This window comes from Ambystoma mexicanum, chromosome 12 (assembly GCF_040938575.1).
Source record: "Ambystoma mexicanum isolate Mex_15411 chromosome 12, UKY_AmexF1_1, whole genome shotgun sequence".
Classification (NCBI taxonomy): Eukaryota; Metazoa; Chordata; class Amphibia; order Caudata; family Ambystomatidae; genus Ambystoma; species Ambystoma mexicanum.
In genome coordinates, this window is record NC_090936.1 from 1,153,076,493 (window position 1) to 1,153,090,112 (window position 13,620).

The 13,620-nt window shown below is 43.6% G+C and overlaps 1 protein-coding gene across 1 annotated transcript in view; it reads right to left on the reverse strand.

Moving 5' to 3' along the window:
* HELB (DNA helicase B) overlaps positions 1-13,620 on the reverse strand; it is a 785,178-nt gene that overhangs the window by 370,235 nt on the left and 401,323 nt on the right. Inside the window, exon 7 of the mRNA XM_069629731.1 lies at positions 8,924-9,051. Coding sequence (XP_069485832.1) covers positions 8,924-9,051 — 128 coding nt within the window. The remainder of the gene's footprint in view (positions 1-8,923; positions 9,052-13,620) is intronic.

Below are 13,620 nucleotides of genomic sequence, written 5' to 3' on the forward strand. Positions count from 1 at the left end.
AAATGGCATGTCTAGCAGACGTGCCTGGACGTCTGCCGAAAATACAGACTTTCTCAACCAAGACATGCGCCTAGGTACTGTGTTGGCAGCCAAGGCTCTACTGGTGGAGACCACTATATCTAAACTAGATTGAAGATATTGCCTCATGGCATCTTTGCCATCTTGTATCAGGCTTAAAACCCCTCCTCTCTCTTCTCCCTCTGGTAAGTGTTCTGCTTCGCTTCTAAAGCAGCTACACCCCAAAGGGTATTGTGCATTTTGTTGATGCACGGTTACCATTGGCAGATTTTAATGCCAAACTTCCTGCAATAAATACTCTTACCTAAAGAGTCAATCCTCCTATCTTCCTAATCTGCTGGAGCAGAAGGATAGGCTGCAGCCTTTGAAGATGCTGTTGCTGCTTGAACCACTAAGCTTTCAGACGTTAGGTGCCTCTTCAGAAACGGAGGATCTACGAAAGCAGTCTTGTATTTCTTTGTTAATAGCTTAACAGATGGCAAAGAATCTGGTTTCAACCAGTTCTCCATTACCCTCAGGGCTGCATGGAATGGGAATACAGCTTCCCTAATTGGCCCACTGTCTAAGATGTCAGTGAGATCATCAGTTTGTACAGTGGCTGCAGGTCTGATACTCAGCTACTTTATCAATAACCACTCTAAGAAGGATCAGTATCTCAGCATTACCAAATTCTGTTTCTGGTGAGGTTTCCAACTACTGGTTTCCTTTAATGTATCCACAAGATTCTGCATCTTGGACTCATCTGAAATTAATTCCATACGCAAAAGGGGGCTGACCCTCTTCTTCCTCCTCATCATCATCTTCAAAAATAGAACCCATCTGCCTAAAGAAATCGGGCCTTGGAATGGGCTCAGGAATAGATTTTACAATCTTCGAGAGAGAAGAATGCTCCGATGAGGTCGACGGCTTCAACGGTTTACTCAAAACTGTCGACGAATGCGTCAACACCTTATGCTGCTTCAAAGGCTCAGTATGAATTACATTCCTCGAAGGTTCAGGTGACAAACATGAATGTTTCGATTCCTTAGTGAATGTTTTGAGGTAACAGACACCGGCTTTTTCTTGTGCGTCGCGGAAAATTCCTTCAATTTATGTCGAGGAACCGTCCTACCGGTCTAATTAGACGCTGAGGGTTGGCCACTTTTCTCAGACTCTCAGACTCCTTTAGAGGAACACTTGGAGGAGCGTGTCTTTTAAAACTGTCTAACAATTTTAGGTGGAATTTCTCAAACTCCACTGGAGTCAAGTTCTTTTTTGGGCAACTCACTCTTTCAGAAGAGTTAGATAAAGACAAGGACGAGGACCTGTGATGCTGTTTCTTACCCTTTTTATGGGAAGAGGATGAAGAGCGTTGTGAACTGGACCTCGAAAGTCTATGTTTTGAAAGTTTTTTTACCAGGAGAGACATCTCTCGAGTCAGAGGAAGATTTCCTCTACGAAGGGGTAAGGGCCGGGGATTTGGGGGAGTGCTTACCTGCATCGAGTTTCCCCTTCCTTTCCTGCAAGGCCTTTACCGTCATCAACTGACACGAGCCACAGTCATCGACCTTGTGGCCCGATCCCAAGCACCATAGACAAACACGGTGCAGGTCTGTAATCGACATCTTGGCCCCACAGTCCGAACACTGCTTGTAGCCAGTCTTCGGTGTGGAGGCCATTCTCGAAGAAAAATGTAGTTTAATCGCAGAGGCGAGTAGCTCCGAAGCACACAGCAATGCGGAAAAAACAGAACTGAGGCAACGGTCAGCACGCGTGCCAATATATATCAGCACCGACGTCACAAAGGACGCCGCAGAGACCGTCGAGGACCAAGAATCGACGCTGCATGACGCTCCACCCTATTAAAGAAATTGCCGAACCAAGCTGCAAGCAGACTTGAATATATCAAATGTAAGTAATACATGGGAGGACACAATCCATTCAAAATGGTTTGACTGAAAAAAAATACAGATACCACCTGCAGAAGAAAGGATTAGGGAGTTCTCTTTAGGCTATTTTTCTGAAAGACTGTGCTAGCCTTGGAGGCTACACACCTTGGATTTTACCAATTGTTCTAGTAGCCACTATGGCCACAAGAAAAAACACCTTTCCATATCATGTTCTGAAAATCTGCCTTATACATATGTTCAAAGGGAGGACCCATTAACCTTGCTACTATTTTCTTTATTATAATGTATTTGTCCATGGTTTTATATGAAAACCGTAGACACAAATTATCAAAAATAGTGATACCATACACAACAAAATACTACATAAAAACATGGAAAATACATACAAATTAGATATATATATATATACACACATATACATACATATATACACTATGTACATTTTTAATTCTCACCACAGTTCGATTCTTAAAACAAAGTCAAATCTTACTGAGAATTGCTTCAATACATCTCACAGTAGCTAGAATCATGGAAACCTGTTTCCCCTCTAAAATTTCTTTCCAAAAGTCGTTCACACTATAAAATCTGCGGCTAACTAAAGATGTGTTAAAATATTTATATCTAATAGAGTAAGTTGAGGGGCAAAGCATCAGTAGATGTTTTAACGTTGGCGAAGACCCTTCTCGCTTGCAGAATCTACATGTCCTGTTTGCTTGATCAATACCTCTTCTGGCCCCCTCAACTCCTGCAGTAGGAAATACATTCATACAAAACCTTAAACAAAGAATGTCCTGCAGCTTGGGCAGGGAAACTTTATAAGACGAAACTTGCATACTGCCACAGGTTTTTAAAGCAAGGACATGGCATAGTATAAAGTATGTTTCATGTTTAAATCCCTAGTTTTTATTCAATCATATTCCGCAAGCTGCCTTTTTGAGGGAATGAGTCTAAAAGTCCAGCAATACTTTTTAATGGGATAACACCCATCTTAAGAGGCACTGGGAACTGTTGCCATTCCATAAAATCTTTAATTCAAATCTAACCTAACCTACCAGTAAAGGGATAGGGCTAGAAGACCCAATTTCTAGCAAATAATACCAGATGGCACACAATTTGGAAGCTCCAGTACCCCCTGCCATATAAGACCTTCCAACACCTGCCAATAGGGCACCTGGTCTAAACAAGGGATCACCTTCAATTTATATCAGTAATCAAAGGTTTGAGTGAACGTTTCCCAAACCTATCACTGATTCTTTTTAATTGAGCCTGAAAAGTTTTCATGTGGTCAAAATGGCATTTCATCGCCTGCCTGTTGTAAATGGAAAAACCTAAGTATGTACACTGGTCCACCACATCTACAGACACAAAGTAGTCCTTTTTCTTTTAGAACTACAAACCATTATTTTGGTTTTCTGAACATTAATGGCCAGGTCATGTGCAAGCAAGGGGGGAGCGCTGAAGCCCAACGGTCATCTGTTACAATATCACAAGATTGTCTGCATTTGCCAAATATTGGATACACAAGGCCCCCAACCTTGGTGCTTTTGCCTGACCCAGCCAGGTAACAATGTCTAAAAGATAAAGATTAAACAGGGCCGGGGCCAGGGCACAGCCCTGGTGCACCTCCATGTCAGTAGATCTCGGCCTGGTAAAATTGCCCTTATAATTCAGACGTACCTTCATCTATGAGTTTGAGTGCAATGCTATCAAGATCTCTACGAGATCACGTGGAATATTCAACTTACTATCAACCTAAGCACTAATAGCACGTATGAACTTTATTATTGCTCTGCAAAATATGCACTACGCTATCAGTCCAGGAAATGCCATTGCTTGCTTATCATACACATCTGCAAATCCCTGAGTAGAACTATATACCGATGACCGTCTAGCACTTATTCTCTGCAAGTCCCAACTATCTGGAAATGTATTTAGCAAGACTACCTCTCTGGGAACTCATCTAGCAGAACTACCAACAGAGGACATCTTTAGCACCTATACAGTTAGGAAATGAGTTGGCACAAATCTGCCTGTCACCACCCGTCAGTCTTCACCAAAGCATTTTGACCCAACAAGACACAGGGAGGACCTTAGCGTAACAGCCTCAACAGTCTTTAGAACACAGCTATACCCACTCGAAATCGGCCTAGCTGCACACAATCTCATTCACAAACTCCAGCGCCGCCAGATTGCAGATATCCAAGTCCATTGGCCTTGATTCACACATTCTGCTCATCGCGCACAACCACCACACCTAGCACTACTATGCAGCTACACACCCCTTATTCCACACTGGCTGCACACATACCGAGTGCACCCAAGCACGTTTTACTACATTACTGTCACGACCCTCGCCCAAAACCCCCTCTGGCAACCCCATTGGCCAGGTGGAGCCAGGACTCTGGCCTCTAGAGACTGGCATCCTCCTCAAAAGCCCTCATGGGGCCACTCCTGGCACCTTTGGCACCAGGCTCATACACCATGAACAAAAATGTGCTTGGGAACTAATTTATTGTATTGTCAGCCAACATGGAGGCATCCACATAGCTTGGTTCCATAAGAACCAAGCTATGCGGTCTAGTGTTTTTGGTGTGGAAGGCCTGGAACTACTTTCCCTGGTACTACTTTAGTAATAAACCACACCCTGACTGCAGAACATGCTTCGTGTTACTTTGCAGCTTGCAACGTGACGCTCACCGTATCCAGCTATTCCCTCGAACCTGGGAGAAGCAGAACCTGCAAGGAGACAAAAAGATCATTAGCAGCAGCATCTTACCTGCAGTCTTCTTCTTTAAACACTCGCAGCTACTGAGAACAGCTTCCTCAAATCTGCACGCCTCCCGGACAGAACGACCTGAAAGAGGAAGATAGAGGCAACATTAAAGAAAGCTGTAGAGACATTAACAAATTACGAACTGCTCAAAAGGCTTACCTGGCTGGTCGCCTCTCGGCTGGGACCACTCTGGACATTCCACTCGCGCTGAAGAAGACCGCGACCTACAAGGAAGGAAAACACAGGTTAGCAAAGGCAAGACTTTGCAGCGCTGCGCATAGCGCTTACTTACCGCATCATAGTGCTCTTAATGCACCATCATTTACCAGCGGGGCTCAACCAAGCCAGTTCGCCGCGCTGAAGCTCTGCATACCCAAGGGAAAAAAAAGAGACATTTTAAACAAAGAAAGGCATGCAGGATAGCAACAAAACTAAAGAACAGCAATAAGACCTACCTGAACAATATCAAACGGGCCGGCGTCAGTGAAGTAACTGGACCGCAGTCGCCCATGAAAGACAACGTGCCCCTGCAAAGAAGGCAGGACGGAGAGCACGCCTAATTCTACCACAAGGTGAGGAGAGGGCGCCAGAGGGACTGAAAGCATACGGGGGTGGAGGGAGGATACTTACCCCAGTCGGTCAGTCTTGAACACAGTCCTCCTGTATTTTCAGGCAGAACCTTCACTGCAGACCACATCAGGGCAAAGCTGAGAAGCAAACCAGCGAGTAACCCGGCTGGGTGGCGTCCCTTTGGATGCCAGGTGAGCGTAACAATTACTCTGTCCACTGACCTAGACTGCGGGCCCCGAGGACGCTCAACCCACAGCTCTGTGGAATCATACCAGGCCCTATACAAATGCCAAATAACATAACAGTTTAGACCACAGTTTCTCTGCTTACTCTGTCGAAAGCAGAGGACAGATATACAAAGGAAAAGTATAATGTTTCCTTCTCCTGTCTCATGGTTTTGGTCAGGACGGCAAGCAAAAAACCATTAAGTTGAGTTCCTATTCCTTTTCTAAAGTCTGCCTGATTTATGTCCAATCTACCAGTTCTCCATGCCCAATCATTTAAAGAATTTAAAACCAGACAGACAACTATTTTACTGCTCATGCCGAGCAGTGCAATAGGATAGTTGCTAGGATTAGATCTGTTCCATTCTTAAATATAGCATATTTCCATGATTCCGGAATCCTTTTAGTAGGTAATGTATCTCAAAACAGTAGTTCCAAAATCCCAACCCACATCTCTGGTAAGGTCTACAATACAAAATTAGAGATCCCCCCCTGGTTGCGGCCTTTATAAGTAATACAATATCCATCTCATAAAATATTGACTGACCCTCCAGGAATTTCACAACATTTGCGCCTTTCTTCACCGAAGCATACAGACGAGTCATATGGTCCACCCATACCGCTTCTGATATGGTATTTAATGGTCTATACATTTCGACTCCAGAGTCATCATTTACAAGAGACCAAAAATGCCTTCCATCCATTTGCATAATATTCTTAATATTTCTTCACCCCCATTCTGGTATACTTGTGCTTTCCAGCCTTTCAGCCAGTTTATGCATGCTTTTTTTCAGGTCTTTTTTTAAAACACTATTTATAATTTCCACAAAATATATTACAACCATGCATTGATTCCGAAGAATGATTACAGTAAAACTACAAAAGGAAAAATAAAATATATGCAATACTAAAGCAAAGTAAAGAACCAACTTATTAATTCTAAATCTAAATACCAAACTTAGATTCTCTAAAGTACCATGAAACAATACAGACCAACAATACAACAAGACAAATCAGGACAAAGACAATACATAAAACACACTCCCACATCCCAACCCCCATTAGTTAAAAAATAAACACATAAAACTCATACCTTGACATAAAATCATCCACTCCCATAAAAATCATTGGAAGGTCCCCAAATTTCCTCATATACTCTTTATAAAGTTGCCTACATAATAAGCATTTCTCATACTTTGAAAGAATCTTCATATCACATAGCCAACCCTCCATAAGAGGCTTCTTCCTCCTTTTCCAGACCTTTAACACCTGTCTTGATAGCTACCTGTAAGCTTTTATTAATCCAATTCCTAGTCACACAAGCAATATTGCGCCCACATATTGGAGATAGCAGAAGCACAGATAAAGGGGGTTCAGCGGAAAATTGATGGTCCAAATAGCATCAATCCTGTCCAACACCTCTTTCCAATCGCCCTTCACCTTATCACAGTACCACAACATGTGCAACAGAAAACCCTTCTCCTTCCGACACCCCCAACAAACATCATGTTCCATCAATCCTAGCGCATACATACAAAGCGGAGTCCAATACATTTTACCCAACACCCTTTGATGAACATAACGGAAGTTTAAGTCAATTTTCGGTTCAACCGGGACCTTTTTTTAGGTCTTTTACTAGTAGCCGGGGACAACCCTTGGTGTTGATTCTTCTCGCAGCGCATATCTCCTTCCTCAAGTGTCTCTTCCTTTCTTGTACCTCATCGTTAAATTTAGGTTTTTGCGTAACTGATCTCTGCGGCCCATTCCTGTCAATGCCCCCCACTGCCTTCAGAAAGTATAAAGTGTGTAAAGTTGGGTGTAAAGTTGGGTGCCGAGATTTCATTCTTTAATTTATGCTTTTGCACAGAACCAAAAAAAGTGCCCAGATGTGCAATACATGTCTTAATTAAGCTTGGGGTCCAACTCAAGTGGGACGCTGAATTATTAACTTTTAAATCAATCGCATCAGTTACTTCCGAGGCTCTATGAGGAAGTTGAAGAATGTTCACAAGATCTCAAAACCAGTGCACAGATCAAGCATAGGCAGTGTCAAAGATATAATCAAATTGTGGAAGCTGCCATATTAGAGTGCCAGGTTTTCTCCAATCGATTACCAGGTGAGACTATTTAATTCACAAAATATAATTCCCATTCACTCAATTGTCGCCATGTTTTCACATTTGATCTTACCCTATTATTAACCATGATCTTCCTTAGTTCTGTTTCACTTAAGTTATTCGCACAATAGCAATTTAGATCCCCCACTATGATCACATAGTCACCAACACCTGAGACATACTAATCCTGCAGCAAGTCAGCAACCTTCTTTACCAACTCGGCATCCTCCTTGGTAATCTGATTCCAATAAATATTGACTATTAAAGTATTCCTCCTCACAGAGTTCTCATTCGGATGAATCTTATGCCCAATGCCAAAAGGGAAGTGCTAGGGGAGCATTACCGCCAGCTATCCCATTCTAAATGGTTTCTGTTGGCTGTAACCAGTCCCCCGGAGGGCCTTCCTATTGGCCCCTGACTTGCAGACTGAAAATATATTGTGGACCCATCTAAAAGGGAGGCTTCTGTTAAACAGACCTCCTGCAGAATAATGATATGTGATGTTAATATTAAATCAATCAATAAATCAAGATATTAACACCCCCAACCTTCTAGTGCACAATTAACATAAAGGGAAATGGCAGGCAATGGCATGGATTGTAACAGCACAATCTGGTGGGAAGCTAAACAAACACCACCTCAAACTGCATGCACCCACCAACACCCCCAACCTTCTGGTGCACAAATAACATGATTCGAAAATGGCAGGAAATGCCCAATATTGTTTATCTAGCTTCCCACCAGATTGTGCTGTTACAAACACCACCTTAAACTGAATACACCACAACACCCCCAAACACCTGGTGCACAATTAACATGAACAGAAATGGTAGCCGATACCCAAGATTGTATCTGGTGGGAAGCTTAATAAACAGCCCCTCAAACTGAACACACCCCCAACACCCCCAAACATCTGGTGCACAATTAACATGAACAGAAATGGTAGGCAATGCCCAAGATTGTTTATCCAGCTTCCCACCTGATTGTACTGTTACAGACACCACCTTAAACTGAATATACTGTAAACATGATATTGTAAGTTCGAATCTTATGCATGGCAGACTTAATTGTGCAATGACAGCAAGGGTTTTAGGGGAGGAGAGGAGAATGTATCAGGATCAAAGACCACCAAAGCACCAACAGAACGGGGGGCATCAGGTCTTACCCCCAAAACAAAGAAAATTAAGGGCTGTAAAGCACAAAACATGCAGTGTTATACCTCAGACATCAAGTCCCTGGCAAATCTGAGACCTTCACTGCCACAGCCATTGGTGGACAGCCGCCTGTTTGGTTTACATGACCAATGGCAAGCCCTGCATTTTTCAAACTTACCGTCATCATTGCCATCATTCGGTAAAGAAACTAATATGAACTTATTTTCTTCGCTCGGTATTTTGATTTTCGAGCCGCGACCAATCTCCACAACAGCATCAAAGTGAGCAAACCTTTGCTCAGAGATTCTAAAAGAAAAACCAGAACATTACTTTTAGTAGTTCGAATTATTGAAACTGGCTACATTGATCTTCTGGGAATGGATATTGTGTAAACTGCGAGAAATTCCCCAACAAGGTGCTTCCTCCAAAAACACTTACCTCCAAAAACACTTACTAGACTCCACCTTAACAAAGAATGACATTGCTCTAATTTTTTGGAAAGGAGAGTAATAACCACAGATGAGATCCCCTCTATGCTAATAGGCAACACATTATTACATATTTTTAATAATGGTTGCGCTTTGAAACAGTTTACATGTAACCAACATGTTATGAATCACCAATACATAAAACAAATATGAGGACTTATCCCTTGCTTTATTTAGTGAGAAGTGGATGCAATCCAACAAAATAAATATGCCTATCTTCTCAACGTAGCCGCAATGGCATGGACTTATGATTCTTTAATGTTGTAAGTGAAAAGGGGAGTTTAACTGATATTGGTAGTCTTGAGAGGTTCTCCACCAATTAGCGGAAGAAAATATGGGCTGTATTGAATTGTACAAGGCTGCGATGTCTCGTGATAGACAATGTGGTCAAGTGCATGGTATATCCCTGGACACCCGCGTATTGACTGTGACCACCCCCGCACCCTCTGTAGCTGCCTGGTGCCGCCTAGCTACACACTAGGCCCGAGTTTGAACTACCATTGCCATCTCCAAGTCCTACATTAGTTTGTGAAGCATCCCACTGAAAATGCCCACCCAGGTCTGACAGCACCAAGCCATTAATCAAACATTTATGCTAATGTCACTGCTTCTTCTCCCTACCTCCTACTCAAACTCATCCTGCTCCATCAGCATTGGTGACTATGTCATGCTGGTCTGTTATAGGGCTAGTGCCAACGGCAATAAGCAACCAAAGCCATCACCGTTGGTAATGACGCATAGCATCCCCCGCTAAAACGCCCTTGCTGCAGTGTGTTTTTTTTATTTTGGCAAGCAGGCGGTTACCAATAGTGATGGCTCATCCTTTCATAGAACTTCATAACTTAATCCTGCTTGAAAGGAGGTGGGATAGGGGCCCAACCTTGACAGTTTTATCTTTCAACACATCCTTTGCTAAAAACAACCTTGTTCTAAAGGAAAAAGATGCAACAACCCCATAGCATTTCAACAGTTGGGCGATGTTCAATGTGTCACCAGCGAACAAGTACATTTTGAAGGGAGAAAAGCATGTACTGTGAGATAAAGAAAGTCTGTTAGGATCTATAAAGTGCAAAATTCAAACTGTACATGCTGGCAAATTAATTTCATATAATGTAGACTGCCATAGAACACATATGCATGTAAAATACTGCTAATTACATTGCAGCTAATGAACAGTTAAAGCTGTAGCTTTTCATCATGCGCTTGCTCCATACAGTTCCAGCATTTCTTCAAACAATTGCTGCAAAGAAGGACGTTATCAGACAATCATTCTGATATTAAACATGCTCGAAAATAAGTGCCACAGTAAAATCCAATACGCTAAATCAGTCCCCCACCCCCCGTCCCTGCCCAAAAACTCCATAACCCCGCCCCATACCGTACTCCCAAGTCCAAGCATCTTTCTTGGAGCCCAATCCCTTTACCACAATAGCTCACATAAAGCAAGTCTCTGGGAAAAGGAGCAGGACAGGAGGAATCTCAGGGGTCTGGTGTATGCGTGCTCCGTTCCTATGCAATGACAGCAAGGTGCACAAGGGGGGGATCTTCTGCAGGACTGAGTCTTCTTTATGTATGAAGGGCTTGCTGCCTTTTCCATTGTGATGCAGCAGGCACTGCATGGGCATGATGCATTGATGTGCTTGCATGCTGCAGGGACACAAGACCAGATGCCTTCAAGTCACCCAGGCAGCCTTTTCCTGTCAAGGATTTTTTTAATAAGCTAATGCATGCTGGAAAAATAACTCTTTGTTTAATTCAAATAGACTGCTTGGATGTTTCCTACATGAAAGCCCAAACCTGGAAACATGGTGTCTGGATTAACTGTAGTTACTGTTCGCTTTATGCAGGAACCCACCAGCTTCTTCGACCCAGACCGGAGATCAAGCCATGTTGCACGGCACTGTCTTGTTCCCAGGGCCAGTGCATTGCCACTGAGTTATGCTCACAGCCTGGGGTCATCTGGCCAACCGATTTGCAGGTGGAACCTGCTGCAGGGTGCGTTTTGAAGGTACCCAGTCAATTTACTGAAAACAATTCAGAGTGCTACGTTTCACTGAAAACCATAATACCGGAAAACACCAAAAATATTAATTAAATGTATATAGGGTAGTGCAGTAAGGGGTTAAATGGGTCAGGATGGGGTTGGAGTGGCGTTATAAGGATAATAAATCAGGGGACCTTGTGGGGAGCCCTCCCCACATTATTTTGGCTGCTATGAAATGTGCCACTCTGAATTTTCCGTCGGTAAAATCACATATAACCGGTTTGAAGCAGTGCCATGGTAAAGCTCCCATGCACGCTGCTGTGTGGATTCTTTTTTTTTGTTTTTTCATTAAATTTAAAATGCTTCCTTTTATTGTGTTTAGCTGTCCTAGCCGGTACGACTGGCTGAATGGAGACTGTTTTCACGAGCACTGCATTTCTTGTTTTAAATCTATTTTTTAATTCTCTGTTATTTAATTGTAATTATTTTCCTTGTAAGCCGCTTTGCACAGCGCCAAGCGTGCCTGGGCTTGAAGGGGAGACTAGTGGCTTGTACGAGAGTTTGCTCCCATTCAATCTTTTATTTCTTTCTTGACACATACACTAGCTGGAAGTCTTCGTTCCAGCCTTATTTTGCTTGGACTGATCTCGCCAATACTACGTGCGAGAATCTGTTAATAAACACCTTAGGGAGCGCAGCAACCGACCATATGCCGAAGTCCCGCCAAAGTCCGAGTGAAGTCAAAGGTTTGGGACTCTAAGGTAAGTTCTCACAGCCTATGTTGTGATTTTATATTGGAGTCAGTTCCGTGTAACACAATTTTCCCACAAGGTTGGATGACAAGAACCGCTTCTATTTTAGACTGTTCTGGTGGGTCCACATTATCTGCTTGCCTGCTTCATGCACGCCCGTTGGTAGCTCACACGTTTGATTTATTCACTGCGTTAGGTAGATTTTCCTTCTTGGGTGAAATTCTCCACACTCTGTGCGTCCCTGAACACTTTTTGCTTAACTCTTGGCTTTGTATCTAATTCTCTGGAGTGAGTGGGAACCTTTTTCCACACTCACTCATTCTTTTACTCTAACCTGTGGAACCCTATTACCTCTTTTGTGTACTTTTAAATGGAGTTATATTTTTACTCCATGTTTTTTGGCTCCTACATTTTATTATTGCAGCACACACCACTTTCTGTGCAGTGTTGCTGGAAGCCCCTTGAACTTTCCTTTTTATTTTACCTGTGACTAGGGCAGGGGGGACACCCTTGTGGCCCTTCTGTATTATATTTTCAGAGATCAGCACCACACACCTTTTGTGGGGTGCTGAGGGGAAACATTGTCTCCCTTTTCTCACTGTTCCAGTAACTTTTAGTTACTGTTACAAGTCTGACAGGCTGGTGGCAGTGCACCTTTTTGCATAACTTTTTGCAGACATTTGTCACAGGCTTCCTTCGCAGCTTCAACAGGGGACATTAGAGTCCCCATTTGCCCAAAATGGTGGCTGCACATTTTTAAGCCCTGTTCATGGTGACTTGCTCTTACTTAAGCCTTCAACTACCTGCCTGGGTGGGGGAGGCCTTGATGTGTCTTTTGTCTTTAGTGGGCTTCCCTTGGAAAGTCAGCCAATGCTCAGAGTGCATGAAAGGACAGGAAGTGGGGGGAGGTAATTGAAACTCCCCATGTCTTTGCCCTGCAGTGTGCGTACCTGGAACCAGTTCGAACTGGGAGGCTGGCTGTAACCACCCCCCAGATTTGCATGAAAGGTTTGTCTGGTGATTGATGGCCTGTTTTCTTCCATAAAAGGCAAGGGTCCTAGAGCTGAACCTCAGAGTCGACCACTGGACTGAAGATCTGAAGAGGAATTCATAGAAGGACATGCCACCAACTTACAAGCGACCACCAGAGCCGCTGAGTGGCCGCTGCAGCCCTGACCAGGAATTCTCAGCACCTGGGAAGATCTCTTTAAGACGGCTCCCTCCCATGGACTAGTGGGCCTAACTAGTCCCAAGAAAGACCACCTGCATTTTACGCCATCCCAGGAAGAGCTGCGACCTTCCCGGGCTGCAAACTCCCAATACCCTGGGACCTGTGCTATTTGCGGTTTTAACGTCTTGTGAAGCATAGTTTCAGCTGGAACCTTGTGACCATCCTTCTGGGCCTTTTTTACACTCCTAGTCGTCTCCCTCACCTGAGTCGTAGACCGAGAATCGCAGAGCAGTCTACCGGACGACAACTGTCGCTGACCCGGAGCCTTCGACAGGCTCCAACTCACCAGTGCCACGAAGATCCACTGTTGGGCATCCCACTGCTTGAATGCTTCCATCTGTTCCCTCCAGAATTCCTTCTTGAGCCAACCAGGCCAAGAAATCCGAACCAGGCACAACTGTCGCCTCACTTTGGGGACCA